Below are 14,941 nucleotides of genomic sequence, written 5' to 3' on the forward strand. Positions count from 1 at the left end.
TCTTCGGCTTATGTGCGGCTGCTCAGCTATGGAAACCCATTTCATGAAGCTCCCAACAAACAGTTCTTGTGCTGACGTTGCTTCCAGAGTCAGTTTGGAACTCAGTAGCGAATGTTGCAACCGAGGACAGACCGTTTTTACACGTTCCGCGCTTCAGCACTCGGCGGTCCTGTTCTGTGAGCTTTTGTGGCCTACCTACTACGCCGTTGTTGCTCCTAGACGATACCAGCAGAAAGGGCAGACATTTTACGAACTGACTTGTTGGAAAGGTGGCATCCTATGACGGTGCCAAGTTGAGAGTCACTGAGATGTTCAGTAAGGTCATTCTACTGCAAATGTTTGTCTATGGAGACTACATGGCTGTGTTCTCAATGTTCTACCTTTTATACACAGCAACGGGTGTGGCTAAAAGAGCCAAATCCACTAATTTGAAGGGGTGTCCACATACTTTTGTGTACATTGTGTAGTTGACAACTACTGTATGTACAGTATATAATGAGAAATGACTCATTGACTATACTGTACTTACACAGACAAACACACACACACACACAAAATATGCCTGAACACTCCCTACAGGATGTATTTATGTGTGTTGAATAAGTAAAGGATGATGCTGACAGAGGAAAGAGAGGGGGGTATTGAACCCTCCTGTCTCTTGTGTTTAATAAAGGACATTACAGATAGATTGTATAACGGGGAAGTCCTAGAACTGGAGCAGGAAGAGAAAGGTCTCTTTACGGACACTGTCAACTGTGTGAACTCTTGCCATCCCATGCATGACCAGTCAAGAACACAATTATGTAAGTTGGACGGAAAAACAAAAGTGTACCGCGCACATTTGAAAACCCCCTAGAGTCAGTCTAAGTAACATGATAAAAAATGATCCCCATCAAACTCCGTCAGTTTAAGCTAGAAATATCTGTCGTTTAGCATTGAATGAGTCTCAATCCACCGCATCCACCTGTGTTACACTTCCGCATCTGAGGTGAAAGGTGGCAGAGCTAGAGCGGTGTTTGTCAGACCATGAGACATCCCCGAAAAATCGGTTTTCTCACTAAAAAGTCTGTAGCGTCCGAAACGGTTTGAAATTCTAGCGATCATAACCACTCCATGGGGGAAAAGTGTTCGGGGACTGTGCCTCGCATGTCTACCTCATTTCTACCGGCATGTCACCTGTGCAACTATAAGAGAAAATACTCTAGATCACCTTTACTCCACACACAGAGAGGCATTCAAAGCTCTCCCTCGCTCTCCATTTGGCAAATCGGACCATAATTATATCCTCCTGATTTCTGCTTACATCACAAACTCAAACAGGAAGTACCCGTGACACTCCCAATACGGAAGTGGTCCGATGAATTGGATGCAAAGCTACGAGACTGTTTCGCTAGCACAGACTGGAACATGTTCCGGGATTCATCCAATGGCATTGAGGAGTTGATCACATCTCCGGCTTCATTAATAAGTGCATCGACAACGTCGTCCCCACAGTGACATACGTACGTACGTACACATCCCAACCAGAAGCAAGGATTACAGGCAACATTACAGGCTAGAGCTGCCACTTTCAATGGGAGGGACACTAACCCGGACCCTTATAAGAAATCCTGCTACGCCCTCTGACGTCATCAAACAGGACTAAGATCGAATCCTACAACAATGGTTCTGAAACTCGTCGGATGTGGTAGGGCTTGGACAAAAGGAACACCTGCGTGAGAATGCTGACTACAGCTCAGCGTTCAACACCATAGTGCCCTCCAAGCTCGTCACTCAGTTAAGGTCCCTGGGACTGAACACCTCCCTCTGCAACTGGATCCTGGACTTCCTGACGGGCCGCCCCCAGGTGGTGAGGCTAGGTAACACATTTGCCACGATGACCCTCAACACTGGCGGCCCCTCAGGGTTGCATGCTTAGTCCCCTCCTGTATTCCCTGTTCACCCACGACTGTGTGGCTGCGAAGAACTTCAAAACATTCATAAAGTTTGCCGACTGTCACACCCTGACCATAGTTTGCTTTGTATGTTCTATGTTTTGTTTGGTCAGGGTGTGATCTGAGTGGGCATTCTATGTTGGACGTCTTGTTCGTCTGTTTCTGTGTTTGGGCCTGATATGGTTCTCAATCAGAGGCAGGTGTTAGTCATTGTCTCTGATTGGGATCCATATATAGGTAGCCTGTTTGGTGTTGGGGTTTGTGGGTGATTGTTCCTGTCTTTGTGTTTGTTACACCAGATAGGGCTGTTTTCGTTTTTTTTTCACGGTTTCTTGTTTTTTGTATATTGTTCTATTTTTCATCTTTATTAAAGATGTATAACAATAACCACGCTGTGTTTTGGTCCGCCTCTCCTTCAACAGAAGAATCCCGTTACACCGACAGACAACGGTGGTAGGCCTGATAACCGACAACAATGAGACAACCTATAGGGAGGTCAGTAAAACAAATGAGCTTATTGTGGACTACAGGAAATGGGTTGCCGAACACATCCCCATTCACATCGATGGGGCTGTAGTAGAGCGGGTAGAGAGCTTAAAGTTACCTTGGTGTCCACATCGCTAAAGATCTATCATGGTTCAAACACACCAACACAGTCGTAAAGAGGGCACCACACCTCTTCCCCCTCAGGAGACTGAAAAGATTTGGCATGGGCCCTCTTATCCTCAAAGCGTTCTACAGCTGCACCCTCGAGAGCATCTTGACTGGCTGCATCGCTGTTTGGTACGGCAACTGCTTGGCATCCGACCGCAAGGTGCTACAAAGGGTAGTGCTTATGGCCTAGTATATCACTGCGGCCAAGCTCTCTGCCATCCAAGACCTCTATACCAGGCGGTGTCAGAGGAAGGCCCAAAAAATTGTTAAAGACTCCAACCACCCAAGCCACAGACTGTTCTCTCTTCTACCGCACAGCAAGCGGTACCAGTGCACCAAGTCTGGAACCAACAGAACCGTGAACAGCTTCTACCCACAAGCCATAAGACTACTAAACAAGATTGCTAAATAGGTCATCAAATGGCTACCCGGATATCTGCACTGACCCTTTTTTGCACGAACACACTAACTCTTTTGCACATATGAGGCTGCTACTGTCTATGATCTATCCCGTTGCCTAGTCACTTTACCCCTACCTATATGTACAGTACATAGCTACCTCAATTACCTCGTACCCCTGCATGTCGACTCGGTACTGGTACTCCCTGTATATAGTCATGCTATTTTCTACTCCCTGTATATAGCCATGTTATTTTCTACTCCCTGTATATAGTCATGCTATTTTCTACTCCCTGTATATAGTCATGTTATTTTATACTCCCTGTATATAGTCATGTTATTTTCTACTCCCTGTAAATAGTCATGTTATTTTATACTCCCTGTATATAGTCATGTTATTTTCTACTCCCTGTAAATAGTCATGTTATTTTATACTCCCTGTATATAGCCATGTTATTTTATACTCCCTGTATATAGTCATGTAATTTTCTATGTATTTTCTATTCCCTATGTATAGCCATGTTATTTTATACTCCCTACGTATAGCCATGTTATTTTATAATCCCTATGTATAGTCATGTTATTTTATAATCCCTATATATAGTCATGTAATTTTCTATGTATTTTCTATTCCCTATGTATAGCCATGTTATTTTATACTCCCTATGTATAGCCATGTTATTGTATACTCCCTATATATAGTCATGTTATTTTATACTCCCTGTGTATAGCCATGTTATTTTCTACTCCCTGTATATAGCCATGTTATTTTATAATCCCTGTATATAGCCATGTTATTTTATAATCCCTGTATATAGTCATGTTATTTTATACTCCCTGTGTATAACCATGTTATTTTCTACTCCCTGTATATAGCCATGTTATTTTATAATCCCTGTATATAGTCATGTTATTTTATACTCCCTGTGTATAGTCATGTTATTTTCTACTCCCTGTGTATAGTCATGTTATTTTCTACTCCCTGTATATAGTCATGTTATTTTATAATCCCTGTATATAGTCATGTTATTTTATAATCCCTATATATAACCATGTTATTTTATACTCCCTATGTATAGCCATGTTATTTTATACTCCCTATATATAGCCATGTTATTGTATACTCCCTATATATAGTCATGTTATTTTATACTCCCTATGTATAGCCATGTTATTTTATATTCCCTATATATAGTCATGTTATTTTATAATCCCTGTATATAGTCATGTTATTTTATACTCCCTATGTATAGCCATGTTATTTTATACTCCCTATGTATAGCCATGTTATTTTATACTCCCTATATATAGTCATGTTATTTTCTACTCCCTGTATATAGCCATGTTATTTTATACTCCCTGTATATAGTCATGTTATTTTATACTCCCTGTATATAGTCATGTTATTTTATAATCCCTGTATATAGCCATGTTATTTTATATTCCCTATATATAGTCATGTTATTTTATAATCCCTGTATATAGTCATGTTATTTTATACTCCCTGTGTATAGCCATGTTATTTTCTACTCCCTGTATATAGCCATGTTATTTTATAATCCCTGTATATAGCCATGTTATTTTATAATCCCTGTATATAGTCATGTTATTTTATACTCCCTGTGTATAGTCATGTTATTTTCTACTCCCTGTGTATAGTCATGTTATTTTCTACTCCCTGTATATAGTCATGTTATTTTATAATCCCTGTATATAGTCATGTTATTTTATAATCCCTATATATAACCATGTTATTTTATACTCCCTATGTATAGCCATGTTATTGTATACTCCCTATATATAGTCATGTTATTTTATACTCCCTATGTATAGCCATGTTATTTTATATTCCCTATATATAGTCATGTTATTTTATAATCCCTGTATATAGTCATGTTATTTTATACTCCCTATGTATAGCCATGTTATTTTATACTCCCTATGTATAGCCATGTTATTTTATACTCCCTATATATAGTCATGTTATTTTCTACTCCCTGTATATAGCCATGTTATTTTATACTCCCTGTATATAGTCATGTTATTTTATACTCCCTGTATATAGTCATGTTATTTTATAATCCCTGTATATAGCCATGTTATTTTATATTCCCTATATATAGTCATGTTATTTTATAATCCCTGTATATAGTCATGTTATTTTATACTCCCTGTGTATAGCCATGTTATTTTATACTCCCTGTATATAGTCATGTTATTTTATAATCCCTGTATATAGCCATGTTATTTTATAATCCCTATGTATAGCCATGTTATTTTATACTCCCTATGTATAGTCATGTTATTTTATACTCCCTATGTATAGCCATGTTATTTTATACTCCCTGTATATAGTCATGTTATTTTATACTCCCTCTGTATAGTCATGTTATTTTATACTCCCTATGTATAGATATGTTATTTTCTACTCCCTGTATATAGCCATGTTATTTTCTACTCCCTGTATATAGCCATGTTATTTTCTACTCCCTGTATATAGTCTTGTTATTTTCTACTCCCTGTATATAGCCATGTTATTTTCTACTCCCTGTACATAGTCATGTTATTTTCTATTCCCTGTATATAACCATGTTATTTTATACTCCCTGTATATATCCATGTTATTTTACAATCCCTATGTATAGCCATGTTATTTTATACTCCCTGTATATAGTCATGCTATTTTCTACTCCCTGTATATAGCCATGTTATTTTCTACTCCCTGTATATAGTCATGTTATTTTCTACTCCCTGTATATATCCATGTTATTTTACAATTCCTATGTATAGCCATGTTATTTTATACTCCCTGTATATAGTCATGTTATTTTCTACTCCCTATATATAGCCATGTTATTTTCTACTCCCTGTATATAGCCATGTTATTTTACACTCCCTATATATAGTCGTGTTATTTTCTACTCCCTGTATATAGCCATGTTATTTTATATTCCCTATATATAGTCATGTTATTTTATACTCCCTGTATATAGCCATGTTATTTTATATTCCCTATATATAGTCATGTTATTTTCTACTCCCTGTATATAGCCATGTTATTTTCTACTCCCTGTATATAGTCTTGTTATTTTCTACTCCCTGTATATAGCCATGTTATTTTCTACTCCCTGTATATAGTCATGTTATTTTCTACTCCCTGTATATAACCATGTTATTTTATACTCCCTGTATATATCCATGTTATTTTACAATCCCTATGTATAGTCATGCTATTTTCTACTCCCTGTATATAGCCATGTTATTTTCTACTCCCTGTATATAGTCATGTTATTTTCTACTCCCTGTATATATCCATGTTATTTTACAATCCCTATGTATAGCCATGTTATTTTATACTCCCTGTATATAGTCATGCTATTTTCTACTCCCTGTATATAGCCATGTTATTTTCTACTCCCTATATATAGTCATGTTATTTTCTACTCCCTATATATAGCCATGTTATTTTCTACTCCCTGTATATAGCCATGTTATTTTACACTCCCTATATATAGTCATGTTATTTTATATTCCCTATATATAGTCATGTTATTTTCTACTCCCTATATATAGCCATGTTATTTTCTACTCCCTGTATATAGTAATGTTATTTTCTACTCCCTGTATATAGCCATGTTATTTTACACTCCCTATATATAGTCATGTTATTTTCTACTCCCTGTATATAGTCATGTTATTTTATACTCCCTGTATATAGCCATGTTATTTTATATTCCCTATATATAGTCATGTTATTTTATACTCCCTGTATATAGCCATGTTATTTTATACTCCCTGTATATAGTCATGTTATTTTATAATCCCTATATATAACCATGTTATTTTATACTCCCTATGTATAGCCATGTTTTGTATACTCCCTATATATAGTCATGTTATTTTATACTCCCTGTGTATAGCCATGTTATTTTCTACTCCCTGTATATAGTCATGTTATTTTATATGCCCTGTATATAGTCATGTTATTTTATAATCCCTGTATATAGTCATGTTATTTTCTACTCCCTGTATATAGTCATGTTATTTTATACTCCCTGTATATAGTCATGTTATTTTATAATCCCTGTATATAGTCATGTTATTTTCTACTCCCTGTATATAGTCATGTTATTTTATACTCCCTATGTATAGCCATGTTATTTTATACTCCCTATATATAGTCATGTTATTTTATACTCCCTGTATATAGCCATGTTATTTTATACTCCCTGTATATAGTCATGTTATTTTATACTCCCTGTGTATAGCCATGTTATTTTATACTCCCTGTATATAGCCATGTTATTTTATACTCCCTGTATATAGTAATGTTATTTTATAATCCCTGTGTATAGCCATGTTATTTTCTACTCCCTGTATATAGTCATGTTATTTTATACTCCCTGTGTATAGCCATGTTATTTTATACTCCCTGTATATAGTCATGTTATTTTATAATGCCTGTGTATAGTCATGTTATTTTCTACTCCCTGTGTATAGCCATGTTATTTTATACTCCCTGTGTATAGTCATGTTATTTTATACTCCCTGTGTATAGTCATGTTATTTTATACTCCCTGTGTATAGTCATGTTATTTTCTACTCCCTGTAAATAGTCATGTTATTTTATACTCCCTGTGTATAGTCATGTTATTTTATACTCCCTGTATATAGTCATGTTATTTTATAATCCCTGTATATAGCCATGTTATTTTATAATCCCTGTAAATAGTAATGTTATTTTATACTCCCTGTGTATAGTCATGTTATTTTCTACTCCCTGTGTATAGTCATGTTATTTTCTACTCCCTGTGTATAGCCATGTTATTTTCTACTCCCTGTATATAGCCATGTTATTTTATACTCCCTGTATATAGTCATGTTATTTTCTACTCCCTGTGTATAGTCATGTTATTTTATAATCCCTGTATATAGCCATGTTATTTTATACTCATTATTCCCATTTGTTATTCACTGTGTATTTATTCCTCATTTCACTATTTCTATTTTCTATCTTAACTTTAGCTTGGAACATAAGTAAGTGTTCCACTATTAGTCTACACCTGTTGTCTACGAAGCATGTGACAAATACAACTGATTTAATGCTCATTTGCCTTTCCTCTCCACAGCTTTCTGTGTACACCCATATGTACTGTGCAGACACACACAAACACAGATACACATGCAAGCACTCGCGCACGCACACACACAAAAGAGGGGAAGTGGTGTTGTGTGTTGGTGCCCCAGGGAAGGAAAGACAGACAGATGGATGGAGACAGATATCAGATGAGTACAGGCCTGGCCTGCTGTCCTGCTGGGATCTTAGACCGACTATATTACATCTTAATCTCCCCTCTCTCTAGTCTCAGTAAAGAGCAGAGAGATAGAGAGAGAGAGAGCATGAGAGCCAAAGAGAGAGAGAGAGAGTGAATGAGAGAGAGAGAGTCAGAGAGAGAGCGACAGTGAGCGTGAAAGAGAGAGAGTGAGAGAGAAAGAGAGAGAGAGAGAGAGAGAGAGAGAGAGATTGTGAAGGGGAGAAGAGAGGGGAGGCTGACTGTATTTAATTATAATCTCATAACACTCCAGTCCTAGAGGAGAGGAGTCGGCTGAGAGAGGCTGGATAAAAGCTCTGTAAATAGACCAGCAGGTCACAAAAAAAACACTGGCCATATAAAAGCTCTTTAACAAACAAAAAAAAATGCATGACAGTAAAATAAAGTAAAAGTAAAATAAATCATAAACCACCCTTACCAGGAAGTTTATAATTTCATACGCCTCGTTGCCTATTTCATTTAATTCACAAAAATAACATAAATCATGGATCAAGAGCCTAAGTATCTCAAATACCCCTCATTCGCATTTTCTGACAGGCCCTTCCCACACCCTCTCTCTCAGACACACACACAAACCAACCCCCACCCTCTCTTCCCCACACACACACAAACCAACACCATCTCTTTCACACACATCTCTCTCTCCCCCTCCCTCTCTCACACATCCAGCCACACTTTATCCCTCTGTCTCTCACCTGTGACAGTGATGAGCATGGGGGCCACCAAGGCTCTGTTGTTGTCCAGCTTGCGGCTCAGCCGGATCTCCCCACTGCTGTGGTTGAGCAGCAGCAGGTGTAGGTCGTTTCCCCGGGCAATGGAGTAGTACAGGTGGTCTGACACATCAGGGTCGTGGGCCGGGACCCGGCCGATCACGTCGCTGGGGAAACTGTTGGAGCGGTTGGACACAAAGTTGTTGAAGACGATCTGGAAGTCCTGGAGCTGGGGCCGGTTGTCGTTCTGGTCCACCAGCCGGATGCGCACCGTGGCCCGGCTCACTAGGGGGGCTGAGGTGGCCTGGACCACGATCACGTACTCAGAGCGGGCCTCGTAGTCCAGGTCGATGAGGGAGGTGAGCTCCCCGGAGAAGATGTCCATCTGGAAGATCTCAGGGATGTTGCCTTCTACGATTTGATACATGATCTGGGCGTTGGTCCCCTCGTCTGGGTCTGTGGCTGTGATCTGGGCCACCACCGACCCCACAGCGCTGTTCTCCTTCACCAGAACCTCAAAGTCGTCTGCCGGGAAGACAGGAGCGTTGTCGTTGACGTCGAGAACCGTCACCTGGATGTGGACGGGCGTCCGCTGGGGAGGCACACCGCGGTCCACGGCGTACGCCGTCAGCTCATAGAATGGAACACTCTCGCGGTCCAGGCGACGGACCGTGCGTACGATGCCCGATGTGGGCTCGATGGTGAAGTCTCCGTCACCGTCCTCCCCATTCTGGAAGGTGTACTGGACGCGGCCGTTGGCGTGGGCATCTCGGTCCATTGCGGATATCTGTAGGACGCTAGTGAAGGGTGGAGCGTCTTCACTGACGGTGCCCTGGTACCTGGGGCTGAGGAACTGTGGTGCGTTGTCATTCACATCGTTCACATTCACCTCTACATAGGTGGTGTCAGACTTCTGTGGGATGCCGTTGTCCCGGGCGGTGATGGCCAGAGTGTAGGTCATCTGGTCCTCGTAATCCAGCTCGGCTTGCAGGGTGATGGCTCCGCTGGACGGGTCAATGCGGAACTGGGGGATGTTGTCTTCCAGGAAGTAGGTGATGCGAGAGTTTTCGCCAACGTCATCATCCGTGGCGCTGATGACCACAACCGTGCTGCCCGGGGGGCGGTCCTCGTTCACGGTCACAGAGTAGTGAGCACTCTGGAACACGGGCCGGTGTGTGTTGGCGTCGGTGATGTTGACGTGGACCTGGCATGTGTCATGTAGCGTGCGGTCGGAAGCCGTCACAGTCAGAACGTATCGGCGCTCCTGTTTGTAGTCGAGCGGCAGTGCTAGAGAGACCAGCCCCGACCCCCCGGCTGTGCTTATGGCAAAGCGGTTACGCGTGTTGCCCCCCGTGATCTGATAGGTGACCGCACTGTTGACATCACGGTCGACCGCGGTCACAATGACCACACTGGTGCCCACAGCTGCGTCCTCGTTGAGCCTCACAAAGTACTCTTTCTGCAGGAACTCTGGCTTGTTGTCATTTACGTCCATCACTGTTATAGTCACGCTGGCTGTGGCGGAGAGAGGTGGGACGCCATAGTCTCTGGCCTCCACCCCAAAGAAGAAGTGTTCCACAGACTCCCGGTCGAGAGACGAACTGACCGTCACCCAGCCGGTGGCGGAGTTAATGACGAAGGGCGTGTCAGGGCTGGTGCCAGTCAGCCTGTACTCCAGACGGGCATTGTCCGCAGAGTCGGTGTCGATGGCCTGGATGTGGAGGATGGAGCTGCCCACGGGGGCGCTCTCCAGCACTGACGCCTGGAACGGCGTGGACACGAAGATGGGAGGGTTGTCGTTGACGTCGGTCACCTGCACGCTGATGATACCTGTGTTATTGGAGAGGGGCGGCCGGCCGTTGTCCTGGGCTCGTACCCTCAGAGTGTACTCCCTCTCTGCCTCAAAGTCCAGAGGGGCAACTACCTGGATCTCCCCAGTCACACTGTCGATGGAGAACTGGCCCCGGCTGTTCCCACTGATGATGTTGTAGTGGACGGCCGCGTTGCTATCCTTATCATGGTCCGTAGCGCTCACCCTCAGGATCTCCGAGTGGGGCCGGACGTCCTCCCTGACCGCCACCACATAGCGCTTCTCGCTGAACTGGGGCACGTTGTCATTCTCGTCCAGCACCGTGATGGAGACCTTAACGATGGCCGAGCGCGGCCCGGGCTCCCTTCCCTGGTCGCTGGCCTCCACGTGGAGGGTGTAGCGCTCGTTGGTCTCCCGGTCGACCACGCCCCGCGTGGTGATCAGCCCGGAGCGGGGGTCGATCTCAAATGCGGCCCGGGCCGCAGCAGCGGTGTCTCCTATGAAGCGGTAGCGGATGTTGGCGTTGGACGGGGCATCCAGGTCAGTGGCTCGGAGCTGCAGGATGGGGTAGCCCTCCTCCACGTTCTCCCGGATGGTCTCCCGGTACTCTGTGTGCTCAAAGATAGGCGAGTGGTCATTGCGGTCGGCCACAGTGATTGCCACCATGGTGGTGCCAGAGAGGCGTGGAGAGCCGTGGTCTGACGCCGTGACCCGGAAGTAGTGCAGGTCCATGTGCTCCCTGTCCAGCACCTGGGAGGTGGTGATGAGGCCCGTGTCAGGGTCGATGTGGAAGTAGTCCGTGGATCTGCTATTCATGAGAGGGGCCATGGTGTAGCTGAGCCTGCCTGCTTCACCTGCGTCTGGGTCGGTGGCTGACATGGGTATGACTGAGGTGCCTGAGGGCTGGTTTTCTGGAACCTGGACCTGGAAGTTATACTGGGAGAAGTGAGGGTGTCTGTTGGCAGCTCGGCGAGCGCGCCCCACCACCAAAACCTCTTTCCCTCTGTCCTCCTCACCTTCATCTTCCACGGTCTGCCTTCCCAAGCTTCTCTCTCCCCTTGACCTGTGCCTTTCCTCCTCGTCTTCCTGTGTGCTTTCAGCCCCCTGCCACTCTTTCTTCCCCTCCTCTTTTCCTCCTTCATCACTCTGTGTCTGTGTGAGGCTGGCCCTCTCCTGACCTTTCTCTCTCTCTCCCTCTGCTTCTACAGTCTCATCTGTCTGGGCTGTGGCTCTCTTTGTTATTCCCTCTGACTCCCACTCCTCCACTTCCTCCCTCCGTGCCTCTCTGGGCTGTCTCTCTCCCTCCCCCACCTGTAATTTGCCTCCCCCAGATCCCTCCTCAACCTCGCCACCCATATGCCTTTCTGGCTGACTGACACCTTCCTGTTGTAATGGCACCAGTTTACCTGATTTTAATTGCGGGCGAGTGCCCCCCTGGACATTAGTTAAGCTGTCGCCTGAGCTGCTGTCAACACACGCAGTGTAGAGCAATTCTTCAGGGACCAAGCCCAGCTGTGTCTGTGAGCATAGTCCACTCAGATCCACTGGCTCCTGTCTACTATTGGCACCATTTCTTTCATCATTCATCTGAACATGCTCCTCTTTGTTTTCCATGTTGTTGTTATTGGGGTTCTGGTTCTGGTTGTAATTTCTGATATTGTTATTATTGTTGACGTTGTGAACATTCTCCCCAAAAAATGGCTGAAAGTGGTGAGCCGAATATACCTGTTTACTTGGAGAAATCTGGGTAGAGGTTTTGATGGGTGCTGTCCATTGTGCCTGTGGTGCTGAACCTATGTGAAAGGGAGGGGGTCTGTAGAGGAGGCTAGTCCGTGGCTGGGAATGTGAGTCTGAGTCACTATCCCGTTCAGTTAGATTGAGCTCCATGGAGAATGAGAAGGGGTTTGCGATAACGAGATCCCTGTGAGTAACACCAGACTTAATTACACCAGCGTGTACCGCGGCTGCTATAGTGAGAGCGGTGATGGAAGAAAATATAGGGGTGACGATAGCTGACTCATTGTGAGCTGGCTCAGACTGAGGATGAGGAACATTGGCTCGAGCAGCCGATTCTGCTGCCTGTATGTCATCATGGAATAAGGAAAATGAGCTAGTAGAATTTCTGTTTTCATAACCGGTTCCGTTAGATGGCAAACATAGACTATCCGTGATATTTGTGGTCGCGGGAAATTGGATGTCGAGATTACTCACTTCTATGCTTCCCCTGGGACCTATAACGTTGGCTGAAAGTCCTCCCCCCACATCCATCCGCTGCAAACGACAACACCTCGTTCCGAGGAGAGACCCCCAGGGTAACCCCTTACTCTCTACCCGGGGTTGAGCGCTCTGTTCTCGGCCTGTCAACACTGATATTCTCTGTGGCGGAGCAGCCGGCTCCTTAAACTTGGTTGTTAGATAAACAGAGACCAAATCCTTATCCAAATCATTTTTGTTCACGTGTTTGTTACCTTGTGCCTTCCATCCCTCCCTCCTCCTGCCCAGAACCATGGCATGCCCAGGACTGGGGCTGGCGTGGAGCCTGTCTCGGGTATCCCTGAAATAACAACCTGTGAGGGCCATGGCCCATTCAGTAATCCCGGGTGACTGGTAACATCTGGCTGCGCTGCCTGCGGTGGCTGAGGTGAGATAGCATGGGCAGGGGCCTTGCACCACGCTCCTCCCCGTTCTCCCAATGGCTTTAGTAAACGAACGATTACAACCATCACTGGTGAGATCGATAACATTGTGACTACTTAAATGAGAACAAGCACCGGTGGCCACCTCGCCGGCGTCCAAAGCATTATTGCCCAAATGAGAGTGCGGAGGTATTTGCTGTGTTGGGGGAAGTGGCCGGTGAAGGGTCCTTGTACACCTTTCAGAAGCCCCTCGAACGTCTTTAGCAATCTCCGACGACTCGCTTTCAGGTCCCTGGTGTTGGCCGCGCACAAAGACTCTCCCTGTGTCGGGTTTGGCGGGCGGCAGAGAGGGCGGTGACCGCGCGCAATCTCTAGTCCTTTGTATATACCGCTTTTTGGCCTTTTGAACCCACGAACAGAAAACAGGTGAAACAACGCCCCTCTCCCCACCGCTGCTCCTGCTCCTACCTGCAGGTTGGGGGTGCCTGACTCCATTCCACGGCCCTCTCGCGCCTCCTTCTTCGGTGCACAATGGTTCAAAAGGGTCTCCGTGCGCCCCCTGCCATACAAAAGGACTCCACACCGGGAATGCTGGTTCCGATTGGAGCCGTCCCGATGGGAGACGTTGTAACGTACACCTGGGGCAGATCACCGAACCACTGCTGCTCGCCAAGACCCCAGCTTCCCTTGGATGGCTCGGTGTCTCAGGGCAGGGTCCCGGGCTCCAACGACAGGTCCCTGCTAACTTCCCCGGGTTAACCGCGAACAAAGGGCTGAGGAGCAGGTGGAGAAGAAGTGGTGAGAGCAGGCTGGAACACAGTAGCAGTGCAGCCATTAGTCTGGTAAGATCCTTTCTCCTTCCCCCTTTCTCCCTCTCACCACTCTCTCTTTCTCTCTCCCTCTCTTCCGAGTGCGTCTCTCTCTCTTCCGTCGCCGGCTAGGTAGCCAGCTCCAGCGGCACCGCCCGACACCTTCCCCCGTGCTCCCCCGTCTCTCCGTGGGCCCGGGAAGTTGGCATTTACTCGCTGTGTTCGGTAGAACTCGGTCTGTCGGCGTCAGGGGTACAGCAACTCTCCCTTTCATTCATATCCAACATGGCTCTCAGCAGACCCTGGTGGTACTATCCATCCTCGCGTTACGCTCTCCTCCTCTCAACACCCCTCCCCCTCGCTGCTTTCTTCCTCCGCCTCCCTGGTTTATTCCAGCTCGCAGGGCTGTTAAACCACCGTAGCCGCCATAGCCACAACTGGAAGGCGACTCGGAACTATATCTCACTCGCATTCATATTTTAGTAAACCCATCTAAATCAATTAAATTGTATATAGGCTATAGCGGAACATAGTAGCAATGAAGCATATGAAACCTAATGGCATTTTTGGTAATATTTATAAATATGTAGGCTTTATTAAATATTAAACACAGGGGGCACTGTAAATTATATTTATTATTGCACATTTTCTGTCAC

General features: G+C 44.8%; 1 protein-coding gene across 2 annotated transcripts in view; it reads right to left on the minus strand.

Annotated features, from left to right (window-relative positions):
- LOC110531177 (cadherin EGF LAG seven-pass G-type receptor 3) overlaps nucleotides 1-14,613 on the minus strand; it is a 53,402-nt gene extending 38,789 nt beyond the window's left edge. For both annotated transcript variants that reach the window (XR_016483278.1, XM_036987990.2), the window contains exon 1: nucleotides 9,016-14,613. Coding sequence is in view for 1 of the 2 variants with exons in the window: in XM_036987990.2 (XP_036843885.2) it covers nucleotides 9,016-14,311 (5,296 nt within the window). In the remaining variant the exon portion in view is untranslated. The remainder of the gene's footprint in view (nucleotides 1-9,015) is intronic.
- Between the last annotated feature and the right edge of the window lie 328 nt (nucleotides 14,614-14,941).

This window comes from Oncorhynchus mykiss, chromosome 9 (assembly GCF_057628025.1).
Source record: "Oncorhynchus mykiss isolate SJ-2025 chromosome 9, ASM5762802v1, whole genome shotgun sequence".
In the NCBI taxonomy this organism is placed as follows: domain Eukaryota; kingdom Metazoa; phylum Chordata; class Actinopteri; order Salmoniformes; family Salmonidae; genus Oncorhynchus; species Oncorhynchus mykiss.